The sequence below is a fragment of the Taudactylus pleione genome, unplaced genomic scaffold, assembly GCF_031769625.1.
Source record: "Taudactylus pleione unplaced genomic scaffold, aTauple2 ptg001804l, whole genome shotgun sequence".
NCBI lineage: Eukaryota > Metazoa > Chordata > Amphibia > Anura > Myobatrachidae > Taudactylus > Taudactylus pleione.
Genome location: NW_028286201.1, coordinates 573,777 through 598,138, shown reverse-complemented (window position 1 = coordinate 598,138; position 24,362 = coordinate 573,777). Strand labels below are relative to the sequence as shown.

At 43.6% G+C, this 24,362-nt stretch overlaps 1 protein-coding gene across 1 annotated transcript in view; it reads left to right on the top strand.

Annotated features, from left to right (window-relative positions):
* Positions 1–24,362, top strand: part of IARS2 (isoleucyl-tRNA synthetase 2, mitochondrial) — a gene marked incomplete at its 5' end in the record, with an annotated part of 211,516 nt that overhangs the window by 1,124 nt on the left and 186,030 nt on the right. Inside the window, 3 exons of the mRNA XM_088465027.1 lie at positions 1,798–1,847; positions 7,184–7,293; positions 16,822–16,912. Coding sequence (XP_088321153.1) covers positions 1,798–1,847; positions 7,184–7,293; positions 16,822–16,912 — 251 coding nt within the window. The remainder of the gene's footprint in view (positions 1–1,797; positions 1,848–7,183; positions 7,294–16,821; positions 16,913–24,362) is intronic.

The window sequence follows — 24,362 nt, the reverse complement described above, 5'->3', positions numbered from 1 at the left end:
CGACTGAACCGATTTTCCTAAAAACTGCATCATTTTGTAGTGTAAACGCCTAGAAATAAGCTGCACTTTGCTTCATTTTGATCTGTCAAGTTAAAGCTGAGTAAATACCTAAAACAAAATGTATTGATGACACCAATGCAAGAGATAGGTGTGGCACCATGTGTGGGGGGGAAAGGTGATTTGGGCCTGCATTCACTTGAATAGGATAGACTACATACAGTGGCAGTCTGTGCACAGGGCACGTACCGATGTGTCCACGTACATCTTACTTCCTTATGCCTTAAACAGTCCTTCTAGTCGTGTCATTCTGTGGCGAGATTCAGTAGCTTCTTTTCTTGCGACTTTTTACCTTCAAATGCTTCCAATACCCCTTTTACACCATGGCTAAAACTCTCTGGTTATTGCTGGGTCTACCCGGGTCGCAGCTCAGTGTAAAAGGCTACCTTAAAAATAACTTTGGTATAGTGACCCAGCAATCCAACCCAAGTAACTACAAGGGTTGGACCCAGGATGGCCGGTCACAGTCACCTCTGCTCGGCCGGTCACAGTCACCTCTGCTCGGCCGGTCACAGTCACCTCTGCTCGGCCGGTCACAGTCACCTCTGCTCGGCCGGTCACAGTCACCTCTGCTCGGCCGGTCACAGTCACCTCTGCTCGGCCGGTCACAGTCACCTCTGCTCGGCCGGTCACAGTCACCTCTGCTCGGCCGGTCACAGTCACCTCTGCTCGGCCGGTCACAGTCACCTCTGCTCGGCCGGTCACAGTCACCTCTGCTCGGCCGGTCACAGTCACCTCTGCTCGGCCGGTCACAGTCACCTCTGCTCGGCCGGTCACAGTCACCTCTGCTCGGCCGGTCACAGTCACCTCTGCTCGGCCGGTCACAGTCACCTCTGCTCGGCCGGTCACAGTCACCTCTGCTCGGCCGGTCACAGTCACCTCTGCTCGGCCGGTCACAGTCACCTCTGCTCGGCCGGTCACAGTCACCTCTGCTCGGCCACGTGACGCTCTAACCACAGAGAGCTTCCATCCAGGGGGTATATTTACTAATGGCAACCAATCAGGTTCCAGCTATTCTCTTCTAGAAAGTGCTAGTTAAATGTTAAGTAGAATCTGGTTGGTTGCTATGGGCGACATCTCCACTAAAAACTCTCACTTTAGTAACTGTACCCCCAGGTCTCCCCACAACAAGATCTTTCCATTCATCAGACTCCTGCTAGGAAATGACAATTAGCATCTCATTTCCTGCAGCAGTTGCTCATTCCTTATACTAAGACACATCTTACATATACATACATTTACACATGCCATAGACTATTCAATATACTCTGCTTTATACACCAATGCATTGCAGATCAGCTACAGTGCTTTATAGCGCTCTCTCTCTCTCTCTCTCTCTCTCTCTCTCTCGTGTGTGTGTGTGTGTGTGTATATGTATATATATATATATATATATATATATATATATATATATACATACACTACGCCACGCCTGGCACTAAGCATGGGAGAAGCCACTTAATTTGGCATTAGGGTGCGAGAATGCGACCATCACATGTGAATCTGTCACTTTAGACTAGTGATAAACGATTGAATCGACCCCTTTGTGTATAATTAATCAGTTTTCTTATTTGATGCATATTTTGTCATTTTCTGTTACTGTCAAGTTACAGATTGTGGTAGGCAGTGATTAGCCATTGGGGAAGTTTGTGCTATTTACGTTTGATAAATATAAATACAGAAAATACAATATAATTAGGTTACAGGAAGTATTAAATCTGTTCTATTTTCTGCTTTTAGGGTCACATATACCAGGATTACAGACCTGTGTTTTGGTCTCCGTCAACCAGGTTAGAAACCTGATTTCTCTTATATGATTCTTGGTTACTTATTAAAGTGCTTAAATCATTAATATCACTTTAACAGCTGTATGATATATTATGCCCGGTGCAACTGAATAAGAATACATAAAAGCAATAATGAATGGTAACTAAAAATAACCTTCTGCATTCACACCAGTGTAATATGAATGTGCGGATCAGAGTATCATCATTATTATAATAAGGGGACAACTGGCGGGTAACGATGCGTGTTCTCTGTCTACACACGATAGCTGGTGACTTTGGCAGCCTTAATCCTCCTCCTGATACCTACGCCTCCAGGAACACATGCACCGCCCCATCATACTGCCCCATTCCCTGCACAGGGGATGATCACTGTCTCCTTAGCGTGTGCCATCCCCAGACAAAGACTCCAGCCCGTAGCATTATAAAGTAGCCGGGTGGGGACAGACTGTAGACTCATATTAATTATAAAACACAGTCCTGCCACTCTACCTATCACTCTAATACATGTCACACTAAGTGGCAGGGGTCTAATGAGCAGTGGGATGGATGGTGACTGGCAGGGACAGTGACTGGGAGGGGTCATAAGAGGCGTGAGATAGATGGTGAAGGGGAGAGATCCAATGTGGTGTGGGATGGACTGTGTCTGGGCGAGGTCTAATGAGGAGTAGGATGGACGGTGATTGGTAAAGGTCAAATGAGCGGGATGGATGGTGACTGGGAGGGATCTACTGAGGAGTGGGATGGACGGTGAGTGGAGGGGTGTAAGGAGGAGTGGGATGGATGGTGAGTGGAGGGATGTAAGGAGGAGTGGGATGGACGGTGAGTGGAGGGATGTAATGAGGAATGGGATGGACAGTGAGTGGAGGGATGTAATGAGATGGATGGTGAGTGGAGGGGTGTAAGGAGGAGTGGGATGGATGGTGAGTGGAGGGATGTAAGGAGGAGTGGGATGGACAGTGAGTGGAGGGATGTAAGGTGGAGTGGGATGGACGGTGAGTGGAGGGATGTAAGGAGGAGTGGGATGGACGGTGAGTGGAGGGATGTAAGGTGGAGTGGGATGGACGGTGAGTGGAGGGATGTAAGGAGGAGTGGGAGGGACAGTGAGTGGAGGGATGTAAGGAGGAGTGGGAGGGACGGTGAGTGGAGAGATGTAAGGAGGACTGGGATTGACGGTGAGTGGAGGGATGTAAGGAGGAGTGGGATGTACGGTGAGTGGTGGGATGTAAGGAGGAGTGGGAGGGATGGTGAGTGGAGGGGTGTAAGGAGGAGTGGGATGGATGGTGAGTGGAGGGATGTACGGAGGAGTGGGATGGACGGTGAGTGGAGGGATGTAAGGAGGAGTGGGATGGACGGTGAGTGGAGGGATGTAAGGAGGAGTGGGAGGGGTGTAAAGAGGAGTGGGATGGATGGTGAGTGGAGGGATGTAAGGAGGAGTGGGAGGGACGGTGAGTGGAGAGATGTAAGGAGGAGTGGGAGGGACGGTGAGTGGAGGAATAAAAGGAGGAGTGGGATGGACGGTGAGTGGAGGGATATAATGAGGAGTGGGATGGATGGTGAGTGCAGGGGTGTAATGAGGAGTGGGATGGATGGTGAGTGGAGGGATGTAAGGTGGAGTAGTAGGGACGGTGAGTGGAGGGATGTAAGGAGGAGTGTGATGAACGGAGAGTGGAGGGGTGTAAGGAGGAGTGGGAGGGACGGTGGGTGGGAGGAATGTAATGGTGAGTGGGATGAACTGGTGTCAGCCACAGACATTGGAACGGTTTGACAGCTGGGCAGTTTGGGAAATATACCAGATGGGTCACCGGTGCAATAGGCCCTGGTGAGAACACTAATATAAGTTCCCATATATGGGTAATTAAAGTCCCTGGCAATTACTGTATGTGGATTCTGTAGACCCTGCATTGTATGGCAGTGGCTTTCTGCTGTCTGTCTGAGTACATTTTGGGTCTGGTGTGTACCCAATTATTGTCTCACTGTTTAAATGTATTTCACTGCTTAAAACATTACATTTTATACAATGGAGGCAATTCTTTTGTATGCATCGATTAATGTGCTATGAAATAGTGACTAATATCCATTGGGCATGACTGATATTCATGAGGTAGATTAGATTAGCTCCCTTCCCCCTATAGGCTACATTGCCATGAATATGAGATTAGCCCACGTTCTGGCTCCCTTACCCCTATAGGCTACATTGCCATGAATATGAGATTAGCCCACGTTCTGGCTCCCTTCCTCCTATAGGCTACATTGCCATGAGATTAGCCCACGTTCTGGCTCCCTTCCCCCTATAGGCTACATTGCCATGAATATGAGATTAGCCCACGTTCTGGCTCCCTTCCTCCTATAGGCTAGATTGCCATGAGATTAGCCCATGTTCTGGCTCCCTTCCCCCTATAGGCTATATTGCCCTAAGATTACCCACGTTCTGGCTCACTTCCCCCTATAGGCTACATTGCCATGAATATGAGATTAACCCACATTCTGGCTCCCTTCTCCCTATAGGCTACTTTGCCATGAGATTAGCCCACGTTCTGGCTCCCTTCCCCCCTATAGGCTACAGTGCCATGAGATTAGCCCACGTTCTGGCTATGTAGCCTAAACTCATGGCTATGTAGCCTATAGGGAAAGGGAGCCAGAACGTGGGCTAATCTCATGGCAATGTAGCCTATAGGGAGAAGGGAGCCAGAACGTGGGCTAATCTCATGGCACCCTTCTCCCTATAGGCTACATTGCCATGAGATTAGCCCACGTTCTGGCTCCCTTCTCCCTATAGGCTACATTGCCATGAGATTAGCCCACGTTCTGGCTCCCTTTCCCCTGTAGGCTACATTGCCATGAGATTAGCCCATGTTGTGGCTCCCTTCCCCCTATAGGCTACATTGCCATGAATGTGAGATTAGCCCACGTTCTGTCTCCCTTCCCCCTGTAGGCTACATAGCCCATGTTCTGGCTCCCTTCCCTCTATAGGCTACATTACCATTAGATTAGCCCACGTTCTGCTTCCCTTCCCCCTATAGGCTACATTGCCATGAATATGAGATTAGCCCACGTTCTGCCTCCCTTCCCCCTATAGGCTACATTGCCATGAATATGAGATTAGCCCACGTTCTGGCTCCCTTCCCCCTATAGGCTACATTGCCATGAGATTAGCCCACGTTCTGGCTCCCTTCCCCCTATAGCCATGGCCCACGTTCTGCCTCCCTTCCCCCTATAGGCTACATTGCCATGAATATGAGATTAGCCCACGTTCTGCCTCCCTTCCCCCTATAGGCTACATTGCCATGAATATGAGATTAGCCCACGTTCTGGCTCCCTTCCCCCTATAGGCTACATAGCCATGAGATTAGCCCACGTTCTGGCTCCCTTCCCCCTATAGCCATGGCCCACGTTCTGCCTCCCTTCCCCCTATAGGCTACATTGCCATGAATATGAGATTAGCCCACGTTCTGGCTCCCTTCCCCCTATAGGCTACATTGCCATGAGATTAGCCCACGTTCTGGCTCCCTTCCCCCTATAGCCATGGCCCACGTTCTGCCTCCCTTCCCCCTATAGGCTACATTGCCATGAATATGAGATTAGCCCACGTTCTGGCTCCCTTCCCCCTATAGGCTACATTGCCATGAGATTAGCCCACGTTCTGGCTCCCTTCCCCCTATAGCCATGGCCCACGTTCTGCCTCCCTTCCCCCTATAGGCTACATTGCCATGAATATGAGATTAGCCCACGTTCTGGCTCCCTTCCCCCTATAGGCTACATTGCCATGAGATAAGCCCACGTTCTGGCTCCCTTCCCCCTATAGGCATGGCCCATGTTCTTGCTCCCTTCCCCCTATAGGCTACATTGCTATGAGATTAGCCCACGTTCTGGCTCCCTTCCCCTATAGGCTACATTGCCATGAATATGAGATTAGCCCACGTTCTGCTTCCCTTCCCCCTATAGGCTACATTGCCATGAATATGAGATTAGCCCACGTTCTGGCTCCCTTCCCCCTATAGGCTACATTGCCATGAGATTAGCCCACGTTCTGGCTCCCTTCCCCCTATAGCCATGGCCCACGTTCTGCCTCCCTTCCCCCTATAGGCTACATTGCCATGAATATGAGATTAGCCCACGTTCTGGCTCCCTTCCCCCTATAGGCTACATTGCCATGAGATAAGCCCATGTTCTGGCTCCCTTCCCCCTATAGGCATGGCCCACGTTCTGGCTCCCTTCCCCCTATAGGCATGGCCCACGTTCTGGCTCCCTTCCCCCTATAGGCTACATTGCCATGAGATTAGCCCACGTTCTGGCTTCTTTCCACCTATAGGCTACATTACCATTAGATTAGCCCACGTTCTGGCTCCCTTCCCCCTATAGGCTACATTGCCATGAGATTAGCCCACGTTCTGGCTCCCTTCCCCCTATAGGCTACATTACCATTAGATTAGCCCACATTCTGTCTCCCTTCCCCCTATAGGCTACATTGCCATGAATATGAGATTAGCCCACGTTCTGCCTCCCTTCCCCCTATAGGTTACATTACCATGAGATTAGCCCACGATCTGGCTCCCTTCCCCCTATAGGCTACATTGCCATGAATATGAGATTAGCCCACGTTCTGGCTCCCTTCCCCCTATAGGCTACATAGCCATGAGATTAGCCCACGTTCTGGCTCCCTTCCCCCTATAGTCATGGCCCACGTTCTGCCTCCCTTCCCCCTATAGGCTACATTGCCATGAATATGAGATTAGCCCACGTTCTGGCTCCCTTCCCCCTATAGGCTACATTGCTATGAGATTAGCCCACGTTCTGGCTCCCTTCCCCCTATAGGCTACATTGCTATGAGATTAGCCCACGTTCTGGCTCCCTTCCCCCTATAGGCTACATTGCCATGAGATTAGCCCACGTTCTGGCTCCCTTCCCCCTATAGGCATGGCCCACGTTCTTGCTCCCTTCCCCCTATAGGCTACATTGCCATGAATATGAGATTAGCCCACGTTCTGGCTCCCTTCCCCCTATAGGCTACATTGCCATGAATATGAGATTAGCCCACGTTCTGGTTCCCTTCCCCCTATAGGCTACATTGCCATGAGATAAGCCCACGTTCTGGCTCCCTTCCCCCTATAGGCTTGGCCCACGTTCTTGCTCCCTTCCCCCTATAGGCTACATTGCTATGAGATTAGCCCACGTTCTGGCTCCCTTCCCCCTATAGGCTATAGACTTGTGTAATGGTACCTTTGCATTTTGATGAATCATAGGAATTATTGATCAGGGAACATAAAGATATCAGGTTATTAGCTGTGTGAGAATTGGTACATATAGAAATAACCATTTTTATTTATCCCCCTGCTGTATAGGACGGCCCTGGCTGAGGCAGAACTAGAATATAACCATCAGCACGTCAGCCGCTCCATCTTTGTAAAGTTTCCTCTGCAGAAAGCTCCTCCTAAGCTGGCCTCAGTAATAGGTAACGTCTGTGCGGCATAGCTCTATGCTAATAATAACCGTTTATCGCCATACTGCATAGCGTTGAATATTAAAGGGGTCGACAATTTTTTTGTTATATTTGTTGTTTTGTTTGACGAATCCCCTTCGGGGCTGTGCAGCAGCTTCTTCTGGTCCTGACAGTGCGGCCAGTGAGATTGCTATAGACAGCAGTGATAAATATAATGCCACCTGCAGTACATACATGGAACACTTTATTCATGTACCCAAAGCTCCTATCATTCTGAGTGCCCTCATTTTATATAATATTGTTTTTTTTTCTACTTCAGGATCCATAGAAGGTCCACAGGGGGTGACCTTGGGGTATAGGTGATGCAGAGTCATCCGTTCACCTTACACCGTGAATTCTTCTCCCAGGATGCAACGTGTCTCCCTCTATACTCCACCCCCGGGCCGGAAGCTCCTCAGTTTCCTGTGGTGCCCGGCCTGAGTCAGTCACTTGACACGCAGTAGGGCTGTTGCTAAACAGCCCCTGAAGTTTGAAGACTCTTCTAGTGCGTCAGCCCAGAGAGTCCAGTGGAAGTTCGCACTGCCGCGTCATCACCCCCCTGGCGCCGAGATGCCGGTATTGATCCGGGGTTCTCGGTGGGCTTTTGGGGTCTTGACTAGCAGAGACCCCTGAGGATCCCTTGACTGCGGCCAGATGTTACGGGGCAGCAGGTAAGCGACACGCGCCCCGGTGGTGCGTGCCGAATCGCAGTCTAGTTTCCTCCAGGGCTCGGGACTCCCTGGGGTTGACAGCATGTGGGACCAGGCACTGAGTCCTGCGCTTCCACAAAGCCACCTGGGACAGAGGGCTGGAGTTGGGAGGAACGCTGCAGCGTCCTAGGGGTTAAACGCTGGCCAGGGGAGGCAGCCTTCCCTGTCTAGCAGCCGGCTCCTCCCCCCTGCACAGCGCGCCTTTACACTGCATTCTGGCTAAACTGTGACCGCTTCCTCCTTCCGGCTCCACCCCCCATGAGGTTTTCTCCTGGCTGCATGTCGCAGATCTCGGCGGGCGTTGCGGAGTACGAGTCCCCCTACATACCTCTCCTCCTGTTGGTGGTCAGTGTATGTAGCACTTTGTCCTACTAGGCGCGAAGTCTCTGTAGTTGACCAGTAAGTGCCATTAAGTGCAGGTATTGTTATTATTATTATTGTTGTTATTGTTATTATTCTGAAAAATGTAAGGAGTCCGCACTGATGAAAAATCTATAGAAAGAGGTTGAAAACCTCTCAACCAAAATAATGGTCTATCATGTAATATTTATTTATTGATGACCCTCTAATGGTGGTGCACCCCAAGAATTTGTGTAATACACATACAAAAAACCTCTTGCTAAGGGCAACAGAAGACAAAAACAATCTTTTTGGGGGCACTCTGGAAAAAAATATTTAACTGAAAATAAAGATAATAAATGATGAATAATATTGATGGTCACTAAAATGTAACCTTTATTGGATTCCCTCTAAAAAGAGTGATGATTAATACACGCCAAAAAATCATTAAATAACACAAAACATGTTTGAATATTAAAAGATCATTCTAAAATAATACATACAAGTGTATGCGAAGGCGAAAATAAATTGTCTAATAAATCTCTCAAATGAGCCCTGAGGCAGAAAGAAATAAGATAAATACTATATAGATTATATCCGTCCTTCAGGGATAAACACCCACTCCAGATAAGTATAGAAAAGATGATAGTAATATAACCTCTATTACATAATAAAGTAAATATATAATAATAGCAATACTGTAGATTGGTAAAAGGTAAATTCTCTCAACTTAGATTGATTATTAAATTCCTTTCTCAGTCAAAAAAATATAACACTGCAATGGCCATAAATATATCACTAGAACCTATTGGTCAAACAACAATATTCCAGGCTGATGATTAATAACAATTCAAGTTTAGTGATAATATGACTGGTATGAATAAATAATAAATATAATCAAGATAATGCTGCAAATTAAGAAGAAGTGAAAATTAAATCATATGAAAACCTGCGTGAACAGAACAGCTCTCACACAAATAGATTCTGATTAATGACTCCGTCCTCTGAATGGACAGGACTATGGAGACACATATACAATGATAAATACCAATATAATTGGGCTAGAAACATAGATGAAAGTTAGACCAGATTGCAGCAAATTACACATGAGTAACACAATGTTGGCCTGATGAACATAAAATGCATAAGGAAATCACTTAATCCTGTTATACAAATCTGAGCTATAATGAAGCTAAGTATAAAACGATCCTTGAAGGTATAGCACTGAAATAGATATTGAATTGCCCTTCTGATCCAATGTGTGAATATCAAATAATGGTGTTGAGTAAATGAAAAAAGTAAGATCCAGGGTTAGAAGATGAGCGGCTATCCACTTCTACTTTCCCCTGTCTGGGATCGAACAGTGGATGAGAGAGAGGAAGACGCTGACCTTGGAAGAAACAACAGCAGCTCTTCTGCTTTCTTGGACATCCGCTGTGTCTAACTCCTGTTACCTAGCCGGCATTGCAGGAGAAGTCACCGGCATCCCCCCAGATGAGAGAGCGCTATGAGGGAAAGCAAGGAGAGTACCTAGTTCTCACAGGTCCATGTAAAGAGGCTGCTGGAGTGGTGTGTTTGAAGTTGCTGGTGCTGCATGAAGTGGCTAGGTCGTGCGTTTCGCCTAAGGCTTGGTCACCTGATCGCCATGGGCTCCGTGCTGATCCTGTCTGGTTTTTCAACTTACATTCAGCCAATCACTGTGCTCTATTCCTGAGTGATAGCGGGCAGCTCCAATCATCAGTACTCATGTCTTTGCCAATGGTAGTAGTCATTAAGAAAGAGGGAGGAAAGAGCTACGTCTAAGAAATTAGTGTGGCCGGAGGCAGGCCACACGGGGTTAATGGCTGCCACACCACTGAAGGGGTTAACCCCCGTGCTGTGCCGCCATTTTTGAAAGTACAAAAAGGCACCAGGCGCCCATTGTAAATGTATACTCTGAGCTATGCGCTGAGTGTTAATAAGTGTGTTTTTTAAAGTTTTACATGTCACTGTCAGGACCCACTATGTAGGTAGGGTGTGGCTGCATGCTGAGAGCCACTGCGACCAGCGCTGAAACATTTACGGTCTCAGTGAGGACACAGTTTATAAGCACACTGCACATGGGTCACAGTAAACTGTATTAAAGTATATATGTATTGCTGTAATGCACTGTAGCTGATCTGCAATGCATTAGTGCATGAAGCAACGTATATTTAATAGGCTATGCACTATATGGTTTAAATGTATATTTTGTAGAGAAAATGCACTTCTTAAATATATGCCTGTATATGACATGACCAGCCTCTGTGTCTGCAGATACTAGCAGGAGGTCTGATGGATAGGAAGACCTGTTGTGGTCAGTGAACTCTGGCTGGAAGGTCTCTGTGTGAAGGTGTGAATGGTGTCATATAGCCAAACCCTTCATGTACAGAACTTACTTTGAAAAGACAATTTGTTGTTAAGAACCTTTTGGATGTCACTGAATGTGTTAAGGTTGGGAATGCCAAACTGATTGATACTTCCATTGTGAAGGATGAATGTCATTTACTATTAACTGTGAAATGTTATGTCAGCATGTTATACTGTATGATAAATCAGTTTTGTTTAGGTTTGGGTGACTCCTTTGAAATGTAATATGCTGTTAAATTATATTTTCTGAGGAATCATGATTGGTTGAGAGGAACACAGGGCAGATTTGCCCCCTGCGATGTTTTGTGTAAGAATGACATAAAAAGAGGGACTGTGAGCCCTGTATGTTGTACAACCCTGTAACTTCTTTGAGGAGAAGAGCTGCTGACTTGATAAGAATCCTGTATGCTGATTATTCCCCTTCATTCAGAAGGTTGAGTCTTCTTTAAGGCTGTGAGGAATAAAACACCGTTTGCCTGACTTTAATTGTATCTCAATCCTGCGACCATCAGAATTGCGCCAAAACGCTATTCCGTTCTCCTGCTATTCTGCGTAAGAGCTCCGAGTCTCCAAGTTCAAGCCCTCTGCCAAGCTACCGTGCAGACCTGGTCCATTGCGAGGGATCAGGGGGGGGAACAGCCGACACCAAACAGGAGGTGTTTCCGCAGCTAATCAAACGCATACGCAGCAGAAGCGGTTCCAGGTGCCGAGGTAGGAGCCTGAGGGTAACGTAAAAAGTGGTTCCAAACGCCAATGGTAGAGTTTGGTGCTCCGTGGGCATCGTTACACGCCCACGGAGCAGTGGGCGGAGTCAGTGACAGGCGGTCACTGACGGTGGGTGGGATTCCAAAAGCGCTAACCCGTGACCAGGGCTGGCCTAGACGAAAGGGGTCCGGTTACACCGTCCTATTCTCAATCTCAGGTCCCTGAACAAATTCCTCAGGGTACCCAGGATCAGGATGGAAACCCTACGCTCAGTCATACTGGCTATGGAACCTGGGGATGTTATGATATCCCTGGATATTCAGGATGTATACCTGCATATTCCTATTGTTTCAGCTCACCAATGTTTTCTCAGGTTTGCTGTGTCACAACAACATTTCCAGTTTCAGGCTCTACCGTTTGGCCTTCCCACTGCACCTCGGGTGTTTACAAAGGTCATGGTGGTAATGGCAGCCCATCTACGGCTGCAGGGGATCAGCCTGTTACCTTACTTAGACGACCTCTTGCTACTAGCAGGGTCCTCAGAGATGCTTCACCACCACCTGCAGCTAACGATATTTGTGCTCCAGGTACACGGTGGTTGATAAATTGGTCCTTTACTAAGTCCTTCTCAAAGGATGCTCCATCTGGGAGCCCTGTTGGATTCACAACAGCAAAGGATTTTTCTGACGGCAGAAAAGATCTCCACTTTGCAGATGCGTGTACGCAGATGCCTTCACAGTCGCCGAGTGTCAGTCCACTCAGCGATGCAGTTACTGGGATCTATGGTGGTGTTGTTCGACATGGTGGAGTATGCCCAGTTTCATTTCTGGCCTCTGCAGAAATTGATCCTCTCCAGGTGGTACGGATTTCCCCATCATATATGGACTCAAATGATGGTGCACTCCCCGGAGGAGCACCTGTCTCTGACTTGGTGGCTACAGACGATCCACCTCACCAGGGGGCGCCCCTTTTGGATCTCGGACTGGGTCCTTCTGACGACGGATGTCAGGTTTCAGGATTGGAAGGTGGACCGTAGAGGAATCTGCTCTTCCAATCAACATATTGGAACTTCACGCAGTCTTCCGGGCCCTACAGCAAGCCAGGCTGCTGCTTCACGGAAAGCCCGTGCAAGTGCAGTCCGACAGCACCACGACTGTGGCCTACCTAAACCATCAAGGAGGAACTCGATGTCCGGCAGCAATGACAGAGGTGTCATGCATTCTGACATTGGCAGAAGGCCATCTACCAGCCATAATGGCGGTGTTCATTCCAGGAGTGCTAAATTGGGACGCGGACTTCCTCAGCCATCACGATGTGAATCCCGGGGAATGGTCTCTTCTCCAAGAAGTATTTCACCTCCTAGTGGACAGGTGGGGCCTTCCAGAAGTGGACCTCATGGCCTCTCGACTAAATCACAAGCTGCCTCAGTACGGGTCCAGGACAAGAGACGCCAGTGCTCTCTTGCACGCTCTGTCAGTCAAGTGGACTTTCCAGTTTGTGTACCTGTTTCCTCCAATCTCCCTCCTTCCTCTGGTAATTCGGAAGTTCAAACAAGAGGGAGGCACGGTCCTGCTGGTGGCCCCAGCGTGGCCCCTACGTCCATGGTACTCAGATCTTCGGAGTCTCTCCATCAACACTCCGTGGCTGTCTTCTCAACGTCTGGACCTGTTGTCTCAGGGTCTTTGCCTCTGCCCAGATCTGGGTCGTCTGTCGTTGACGCGTGGCTCTTGAGACATCCCTCTTAAGGTCCAACGGTTTTTCCGGCTCTGTGGTTACCACCATGCTCAGAGCACGTAAACCTGCTAGAATTTACCAATGGTGTCGTCCAAAAAGTTATGACCCCCAGGTGTTTAGGATATCGAGAGTGTTGGATTTCCTGTAGGCGGGTTTGGACCTTGGTCTCCGCCTTGCCTCACTGAAGGTGCATGTCTCTGCTCTTTCAGTGTGGTTCCAGCGAAGGATTGCTCCTCTCCCTGACATCCTCACCTTTTCTGCAGGGGGTCCTTAATATCCAGCCTCCCTTTGTCCCTCCTGTAGCGCCTTGGGATTTGGCTGTTGTCCTAAAGGCACTCCAGAGCCCTCCCTTTGAACCACAGGGCTCAGTGGATATCAAATGGCTTCCCGCCAAGACTGTTTTTCTTCTGCCCATTGCTTCCGCCAGAAGAGTTTCTTATTTAGGGGCTCTCTCTTGTCGTTCCACATTTCTAGTTTTTCACAGGGACAGGGCTGTGCTTCGAACTCGCCCTTTGTTCCTTCCTAATGTGGTCTCCAGTGTCCACATTAATGAAGAAATTATTGGGCCGGCCAGATTCTCCTCTCAGCGCAGGAGCATCCCCACCCTTGAAGGTACTGCTTTGGGACATCCCCAAGGTCGCCCTGTGGACCTCTATGGACCCTGAAGTAGAAAATGAGATATGGTAAGAACTTACCTTTGTTATTTCTCTTTCTATGAAGTCCACAGGGTCCACAGGGCACCCACCCTGACACACCTGTGTTTCAGATGTACTGTACTGTGGACACAGGTTTTCCGTCTCTTTCTGTGTGAGATTGTGATTCTTGTGTGTTGCAGACTTTCTTCTCTCTCTCTTATCCTCTTCCGGCCTTTGTCTTGCTAAAAAACGGAGGTGTCTCTGTCTCTGGCCCAGGGGCGGGGTATAGGGGGAGACCCAGTGCATCCTGGGAGAAAAAATGTACTGTGTAAGGTGCCCGAATGACTGCATCACCTATACCCCAAGGTCACCCTGTGGACCCTATGGACTTTGTAGAAAGAGAGATAACAAAGGTAAGTTCTTACCATATCTCTCACTTTCTCATTTGAGCTGAAGTAATCGGCAGTATTATTGTCTATGTATTTGATTACTGTGTAATAATGATAGTACCAGGAGTAAAATAATACTTTATCCTCCTAAAGAGACTGTGACTATATTATATACAGAGAATATATTTGTGAATACTTAGGAGTGGAACAATAAGATTTATTTTAGAATATTGTCGCCAATGTCTATATGTGGAGTCAGGATACTTATTTATTTTAACATGTTTTTCTAATAAACGTTATGCTTTAATACAAAGATAATTTATCATAACTAATGCGTTCCCTTTGTCTAACAATATAGCATACTTTTGGGCTCTTGGGAGCACCAGCAACCTGGCTACAAAAACAGACTCTAGTTGGTAGTTTATCACTTTCCAGAGCTTAGTACATCAATCAGCTCCTAACTGTCATCTTACAGGCTGTGGTCCTGATTCAGAGCCGGACGCTCGTTCAGAAAAAGGGGCTGGCTATTTAAATTAAGCGCTCGCTCTTTGCGGTCTGTTGACGCCTCTGTGTCTGAACGAGCGAACGAAACATGCGCTCACTATTTTGGAAAAAACGCCCCCTGGCCGCTCGCATCATACGTCATCTCCGCTATTTGATTAATCGAGTACATTGAACGGCGTATGAACTGCTCGCTATTCTTGTGGTAGCATTTTCGTACCGCAATCATGAGAGCAGTTCAGGCTAAAAGACAACCAAGTGACGTGGTCGATGACGCTGCTTTGTTAATCATGCACACCCTTAAAACTCCCGTTTTGACCGTTTGGCACGCCTGCGTTCTGATCTCCACTCCCCGTTTTCAAGCACCTTCCCCTGTTACCACCCACAAACGCCTCATCCTGTCACTCAAATTAGCAGGCATTCGCTATTTAGCGAGCACACAATTTCCGACCGCACTGACTGGTTCGTGCATGCGTACTACAACCCATATGCATGCGCAGATGTGCGAAGATCGCTTGAAGCGTACGAGCGGCCGCTTACGAGCGGCTTTGAATCAGGCCCTGTGTTTGAAAAATGACATTTAGGAGTTGACTGGTTGGTAGTTTATCACTCTCTTATTCATGGGTTCCCAACCACTGTCCTCAAGGCACACTAACAGTCCAGGTTTTAAGGATAGCCATAGTTGAACACAGGTGACTTAATTAGTACCTTGGTTATACTGATTTAACCTTCTGTGCTTAAGCTTGGATAGCATTAAAACCAGGACTGTTAGTGTGCCGTGAGGACCGAGGTTGGGAATCACTGCTCTAATGTATCACTTTCCAGAGCTTAGTACTTCTGCCCCTATATGTGTGTCATTTGTAGATTTATGTTGGTTTCTGAATGATTACAATTATTGATTAAATGGTTCAGTGTGGACTCTCTCCTTAACGTATGAGGAAATATCTTGCACATGAGGACTGGCTGTCCATCTTTGGGTAAAGCCCCCAGGCCCACATACACCTGCCATCCCTTGTGTAGTAGGTTTGTGGGATCCGACCTTTGGGACCCTGCCGTTCCCAGGGAAGATCTGGGGGGCTGTAGTGGTACTTTCTATGTGGCTATAAGTCAGTGCTGAGGCACTGTAGCCATTTTAGGTATGTAAATAGATAAAACAGAAGGGGTGCCCCTGAGTGCCGGTGAGGTGCCGGTGAGGTGCCCCTGAGTGCCGGTGAGGTGCCCCTGAGTGCCGGTGAGGTGCCCCTGAGTGCAGGTGAAACACACGTGTTCTTGAATTTGTTGGTCCAATTTGATATATACTCCTTCTGTTCACTCTTTCTAGATACCCCCATAGTGGCAGTAATTATACTATGTTACCACTCAGCTGACGTTCTGGTTCCTCTGTCGTCAGGTTTCAGAAAACTCCCAACACATTGTAGCAGGTCCCTGAGGGCACTTAATATAAATATTTCATGTTACTGTAATGTGGTGTCATATAAAGCACATGGAACATTGAGATGATGGACCGTCAGCTTGTCATCTGGTTACCTATAGCCTGTAATGACGTCTGCAGACAGCGCTACCAAACTACTGGGTACATAGTGGCTGAGAGAAGGGTCACAAAGAACCTGATAGTGCTTTACCTTAGACGTTAGTGACCACATTGTGCTGTGATGCCGTCATTAGGGGCTCATGTCAGAGCGATGGCTGCGTGACCAGTAGAGGTGGCAGGGAGACTGCCGGGGTAAGGCAGGAAGGGGCACACAGGGAGACTGCCGGGGGAAGGCAGCAAGGGGCACACAGGGAGACTGCCGGGGTAAGGCAGGAAGGGGCACACAGGGAGACTGCCGGGGTAAGGCAGGAAGGGGCACACAGGGAGACTGCCGGGGTAAGGCAGGAAGGGGCGCACGGGGAGACTGCCGGGGTAAGGCGGGAAGGGGCGCACGGGGAGACTGCCGGGGTAAGGCAGGAAGGGGCGCACGGGGAGACTGCCGGGGTAAGGCAGGAAGGGGCGCACAGGGAGACTGCCGGGGTAAGGCAGGAAGGGGCACAGTCCGGAAGGAAAGATGTTGGTGGATATTGATTTGCTTTCAGGGAATAATGAATGTGTTTGATTTGTAGATGGCTCCTCAGCGATCAGTGCTTTGGTTTGGACAACTCAGCCATGGACCATTCCAGCTAACCAGGCCGTCAGCTACAAGCCGGACACAGCGTAGGTCTTAGTACTTCTCCTACTCATCCACATTATTCTTATTTACTGCTGTCATTCTTCTTATTTACTGCTGTCATTCTTCTTATTTACTGCTGTCATTCTTCTTAGTTACTGCTGTCATTCTTCTTATTTACTGCTGTCATTCTTCTTATTTACTGCTGTCATTCTTCTTATTTACTGCTGTCATTCTTATTTACTGCTGTCATTCTTCTTATTTACTGCTGTCATTCTTCTTATTTACTGCTGTCATTCTTCTTACTTACTGCTGTCATTCTTCTTACTTACTGCTGTCATTCTTCTTATTTACTGCTGTCATTCTTCTTATTTACTGCTGTCATTCTTCTTATTTACTGCTGTCATTCTTCTTAGTTACTGCTGTCATTCTTCTTAGTTACTGCTGTCATTCTTCTTATTTACTGCTATCATTCTTATTTACTGCTATCATTCTTATTTACTGCTGTCATTCTTCTTATTTACTGCTGTCATTCTTCTTATTTACTGCTGTCATTCTTCTTAGTTACTGCTGTCCTTCTTCTTAGTTACTGCTGTCCTTCTTATTTACTGCTGTCCTTCTTCTTATTTACTGCTGTCATTCTTCTTATTTACTGCTGTCCTTCTTATTTACTGCTGTCATTCTTCTTATTTACTGCTGTCATTCTTCTTAGTTACTGCTATCATTCTTCTTATTTACTGCTGTCATTCTTCTTAGTTACTGCTGTCATTCTTATTTGCTGCTGTCATTCTTCTTATTTACTGCTGTCATTCTTCTTATTTACTGCTGTCATTCTTCTTATTTACTGCTGTCATTCTTCTTATTTACTGCTATCATTCTTATTTGCTGCTGTCATTCTTCTTATTTACTGCTGTCATTCTTCTTATTTACTGCTGTCATTCTTCTTATTTACTGCTGTCATTCTTCTTATTTACTGCTGTCATTCTTCTTAGTTACTGCTGTCATTCTTCTTATTTACTGCTGTCCTTAGTTACTGCTGTCATTCTTCTTATTTACTGCTGTCATTCTTCTTATTTACTGCTGTCATTCTTCTTAGTTACTGCTGTCATTCTTCTTATTTACTGCTGTCATTCTTCTTATTTACTGCTGTAATTCTTATTTACTGCTGTCATTCTTCTTATTTACTGCTGTCATTCTTCTTATTTACTGCTGTCATTCTTCTTATTTACTGCTGTCATTCTCCTTAGTTACTGCTGTCATTCTTCTTAGTTACTGCTGTCATTCTTCTTATTTACTGCTATCATTCTTATTTACTGCTATCATTCTTATTTACTGCTGTCATTCTTCTTATTTACTGCTGTCATTCTTCTTAGTTACTGCTGTCCTTCTTCTTAGTTACTGCTGTCCTTCTTATTTACTGCTATCATTCTTCTTAGTTACTGCTGTCCTTCTTATTTACTGCTGTCATTCTTCTTATTTACTGCTATCATTCTTCTTAGTTACTGCTGTCATTCTTCTTATTTACTGCTATCATTCTTATTTACTGCTATCATTCTTATTTACTGCTATCATTCTTATTTACTGCTGTCATTCTTCTTATTTACTGCTATCATTCTTATTTACTGCTATCATTCTTATTTACTGCTGTCATTCTTCTTATTTACTGCTGTCATTCTTCTTATTTACTGCTGTCATTCTTCTTATTTACTGCTGTCCTTCTTCTTATTTACTGCTGTCATTCTTCTTAGTTACTGCTGTCCTTCTTATTTACTGCTGTCATTCTTCTTATTTACTGCTGTCCTTCTTCTTAGTTACTGCTGTCATTCTTCTTATTTACTGCTATCATTCTTTTTTACTGCTATCATTCTTATTTACTGCTATCATTCTTATTTACTGCTGTCATTCTTCTTATTTACTGCTATCATTCTTATTTACTGCTATCATTCTTATTTACTGCTGTCATTCTTCTTATTTACTGCTGTCATTCTTCTTATTTACTGCTGTCCTTCTTCTTATTTACTGCTGTCATTCTTCTTATTTACTGCTGTCCTTATTTACTGCTGTCATTCTTCTTATTTACTGCTGTCATTCTTCTTAGTTACTGCTATCATTCTTCTTATTTACTGCTGTCATTCTTCTTAGTTACTGCTGTCATTCTTATTTGCTGCTGTCATTCTTCTTATTTACTGCTGTCATTCTTCTTATTTACTGCTGTCATTCTTCTTATTTACTGCTGTCATTCTTCTTATTTACTGCTATCATTCTTATTTGCTGCTGTCATTCTTCTTATTTACTGCTGTCATTCTTCTTATTTACTGCTGTCATTCTTCTTATTTACTGCTGTCATTCTTATTTACTGCTGTCATTCTTCTTATTTACTGCTGTCATTCTTCTTATTTACTGCTGTCATTCTTCTTAGTTACTGCTATCATTCTTATTTACTGCTGTCATTCTTCTTATTTACTGCTGTCATTCTTCTTATTTACTGCTGTCATTCTTCTTATTTACTGCTGTCATTCTTCTTATTTACTGCTGTCATTCTTCTTATTTACTGCTGTCATTCTTCTTATTTACTGCTGTCATTCTTCTTATTTACTGCTGTCATTCTTCTTATTTACTGCTGTCATTCTTCTTATTTACTGCTGTCATTCTTCTTATTTACTGCTGTCATTCTTCTTATTTACTGCTGTCATTCTTCTTACTTACTGCTGTCATTCTTCTTATTTACTGCTGTCATTCTTCTTATTTACTGCTGTCATTCTTCTTATTTACTGCTGTCTTTCTTCTTATTTACTGCTGTCATTCTTCTTATTTACTGCTGTCATTCTTCTTATTTACTGCTGTCATTCTTCTTATTTACTGCTGTCATTCTTCTTATTTACTGCTGTCATTCTTCTTATTTACTACTGTCCTTCTTATTTACTGCTGTCCTTCTTCTTATTTACTGCTGTCCTTCTTCTTATTTACTGCTGTCCTTCTTATTTACTGCTGTCATTCTTCTTATTTACTGCTGTCATTCTTCTTATTTACTTCTGTCATTATTTACTTCTGTCATTCTTCTTATTTACTTCTGTCATTCTTCTTAGTTACTGCTGTCATTCTTCTTATTTACTGCTGTCATTCTTCTTATTTACTGCTGTCATTCTTCTTATTTACTGCTGTCATTCTTATTTATTGCTGTCATTCTTATTTACTGCTGTCATTCTTATTTACTGCTGTCATTCTTCTTAGTTACTGCTGTCATTCTTCTTATTTACTGCTGTCATTCTTCTTATTTACTGCTGTCATTCTTCTTATTTACTGCTGTCATTCTTCTTACTTACTGCTGTCATTCTTCTTAGTTACTGCTGTCATTCTTCTTAGTTACTGCTGTCATTCTTCTTAGTTACTGCTGTCATTCTTCTTATTTACTGCTGTCATTCTTCTTATTTACTGCTGTCATTCTTCTTATTTACTGCTGTCATTCTTCTTAGTTACTGCTGTCATTCTTCTTATTTACTGCTGTCATTCTTCTTATTTACTGCTGTCATTCTTCTTAGTTACTGCTGTCATTCTTCTTAGTTACTGCTGTCATTCTTCTTAGTTACTGCTGTCATTCTTCTTATTTACTGCTGTCATTCTTCTTATTTACTGCTGTCATTCTTCTTATTTACTGCTGTCATTCTTCTTAGTTACTGCTGTCATTCTTCTTATTTACTGCTGTCATTCTTCTTATTTACTGCTGTCATTCTTCTTATTTACTGCTGTCATTCTTCTTAGTTACTGCTGTCATTCTTCTTAGTTACTGCTGTCATTCTTCTTAGTTACTGCTGTCATTCTTCTTATTTACTGCTGTCATTCTTCTTATTTACTGCTGTCATTCTTCTTATTTAGTGCTGTCCTTATTTACTGCTGTCATTCTTCTTATTTACTGCTGTCATTCTTCTTATTTACTGCTGTCATTCTTCTTATTTACTGCTGTCCTTATTTACTGCTGTCATTCTTCTTATTTACTGCTGTCATTCTTCTTATTTACTGCTGTCCTTCTTCTTATTTACTGCTGTCCTTCTTCTTATTTACTGCTGTCCTTCTTCTTATTTACTGCTGTCATTCTTATTTACTGCTGTCATTCTTCTTATTTACTGCTGTCATTCTTCTTATTTACTGCTGTCAGTCTTCTTATTTACTGCTGTCCTTATTTACTGCTGTCATTCTTCTTACTTACTGCTGTCATTCTTCTTATTTACTGCTGTCATTCTTCTTAGTTACTGCTATCATTCTTCTTATTTACTGCTATCATTCTTCTTATTTACTGCTGTCATTCTTCTTATTTACTGCTGTCATTCTTCTTAGTTACTGCTGTCATTCTTCTTATTTACTGCTGTCATTCTTCTTAGTTACTGCTATCATTCTTCTTAGTTACTGCTGTCATTCTTCTTAGTTACTGCTGTCATTCTTCTTAGTTACTGCTGTCATTCTTATTTACTGCTGTCCTTCTTATTTACTGCTGTCATTCTTCTTATTTACTGCTGTCATTCTTCTTAGTTACTGCTGTCATTCTACTTATTTACTGCTGTCATTCTTCTTATTTACTGCTGTCATTCTTCTTACTTACTGCTGTCATTCTTCTTATTTACTGCTGTCATTCTTCTTATTTACTGCTGTCTTTCTTCTTATTTACTGCTGTCATTCTTCTTATTTACTGCTGTCATTCTTCTTATTTACTGCTGTCATTCTTCTTATTTACTGCTGTCATTCTTCTTATTTACTACTGTCCTTCTTATTTACTACTGTCCTTCTTATTTACTACTGTCCTTCTTATTTACTGCTGTCCTTCTTCTTATTTACTGCTGTCCTTATTTACTGCTGTCCTTATTTACTGCTGTCATTCTTCTTATTTACTGCTGTCATTCTTCTTATTTACTTCTGTCATTCTTATTTACTTCTGTCATTCTTCTTATTTACTTCTGTCATTCTTCTTAGTTACTGCTGTCATTCTTCTTAGTTACTGCTGTCATTCTTCTTAGTTACTGCTGTCATTCTTCTTAGTTACTGCTGTCATTCTTCTTAGTTACTGCTGTCATTCTTCTTAGTTACTGCTGTCATTCTTCTTATTTACTGCTGTCATTCTTCTTATTTACTGCTGTCATTCTTCTTACTTACTGCTGTCATTCTTCTTATTTACTGCTGTCATTCTTCTTATTTACTGCTGTCTTTCTTCTTATTTACTGCTGTCATTCTTCTTATTTACTGCTGTCATTCTTCTTATTTACTGCTGTCATTCTTCTTATTTACTGCTGTCATTCTTCTTATTTACTGCTGTCATTCTTATTTACTGCTGTCATTCTTATTTACTGCTGTCATTCTTCTTATTTACTGCTGTCATTCTTCTTACTTACTGCTGTCATTCTTCTTACTTACTGCTGTCATTCTTCTTATTTACTGCTGTCATTCTTCTTATTTACTGCTGTCATTCTTCTTATTTACTGCTGTCATTCTTCTTAGTTACTGCTGTCATTCTTCTTAGTTACTGCTGTCATTCTTCTTATTTACTGCTATCATTCTTATTTACTGCTATCATTCTTATTTACTGCTGTCATTCTTCTTATTTACTGCTGTCATTCTTCTTATTTACTGCTGTCATTCTTCTTAGTTACTGCTGTCCTTCTTCTTAGTTACTGCTGTCCTTCTTATTTACTGCTGTCCTTCTTCTTATTTACTGCTGTCATTCTTCTTATTTACTGCTGTCCTTCTTATTTACTGCTGTCATTCTTCTTATTTACTGCTGTCATTCTTCTTAGTTACTGCTATCATTCTTCTTATTTACTGCTGTCATTCTTCTTAGTTACTGCTGTCATTCTTATTTGCTGCTGTCATTCTTCTTATTTACTGCTGTCATTCTTCTTATTTACTGCTGTCATTCTTCTTATTTACTGCTGTCATTCTTCTTATTTACTGCTATCATTCTTATTTGCTGCTGTCATTCTTCTTATTTACTGCTGTCATTCTTCTTATTTACTGCTGTCATTCTTCTTATTTACTGCTGTCATTCTTCTTATTTACTGCTGTCATTCTTCTTAGTTACTGCTGTCATTCTTCTTATTTACTGCTGTCCTTAGTTACTGCTGTCATTCTTCTTATTTACTGCTGTCATTCTTCTTATTTACTGCTGTCATTCTTCTTAGTTACTGCTGTCATTCTTCTTATTTACTGCTGTCATTCTTCTTATTTACTGCTGTAATTCTTATTTACTGCTGTCATTCTTCTTATTTACTGCTGTCATTCTTCTTATTTACTGCTGTCATTCTTCTTATTTACTGCTGTCATTCTCCTTAGTTACTGCTGTCATTCTTCTTAGTTACTGCTGTCATTCTTCTTATTTACTGCTATCATTCTTATTTACTGCTATCATTCTTATTTACTGCTGTCATTCTTCTTATTTACTGCTGTCATTCTTCTTAGTTACTGCTGTCCTTCTTCTTAGTTACTGCTGTCCTTCTTATTTACTGCTATCATTCTTCTTAGTTACTGCTGTCCTTCTTATTTACTGCTGTCATTCTTCTTATTTACTGCTATCATTCTTCTTAGTTACTGCTGTCATTCTTCTTATTTACTGCTATCATTCTTATTTACTGCTATCATTCTTATTTACTGCTATCATTCTTATTTACTGCTGTCATTCTTCTTATTTACTGCTATCATTCTTATTTACTGCTATCATTCTTATTTACTGCTGTCATTCTTCTTATTTACTGCTGTCATTCTTCTTATTTACTGCTGTCATTCTTCTTATTTACTGCTGTCCTTCTTCTTATTTACTGCTGTCATTCTTCTTAGTTACTGCTGTCCTTCTTATTTACTGCTGTCATTCTTCTTATTTACTGCTGTCCTTCTTCTTAGTTACTGCTGTCATTCTTCTTATTTACTGCTATCATTCTTTTTTACTGCTATCATTCTTATTTACTGCTATCATTCTTATTTACTGCTGTCATTCTTCTTATTTACTGCTATCATTCTTATTTACTGCTATCATTCTTATTTACTGCTGTCATTCTTCTTATTTACTGCTGTCATTCTTCTTATTTACTGCTGTCCTTCTTCTTATTTACTGCTGTCATTCTTCTTATTTACTGCTGTCCTTATTTACTGCTGTCATTCTTCTTATTTACTGCTGTCATTCTTCTTAGTTACTGCTATCATTCTTCTTATTTACTGCTGTCATTCTTCTTAGTTACTGCTGTCATTCTTATTTGCTGCTGTCATTCTTCTTATTTACTGCTGTCATTCTTCTTATTTACTGCTGTCATTCTTCTTATTTACTGCTGTCATTCTTCTTATTTACTGCTATCATTCTTATTTGCTGCTGTCATTCTTCTTATTTACTGCTGTCATTCTTCTTATTTACTGCTGTCATTCTTCTTATTTACTGCTGTCATTCTTATTTACTGCTGTCATTCTTCTTATTTACTGCTGTCATTCTTCTTATTTACTGCTGTCATTCTTCTTAGTTACTGCTAT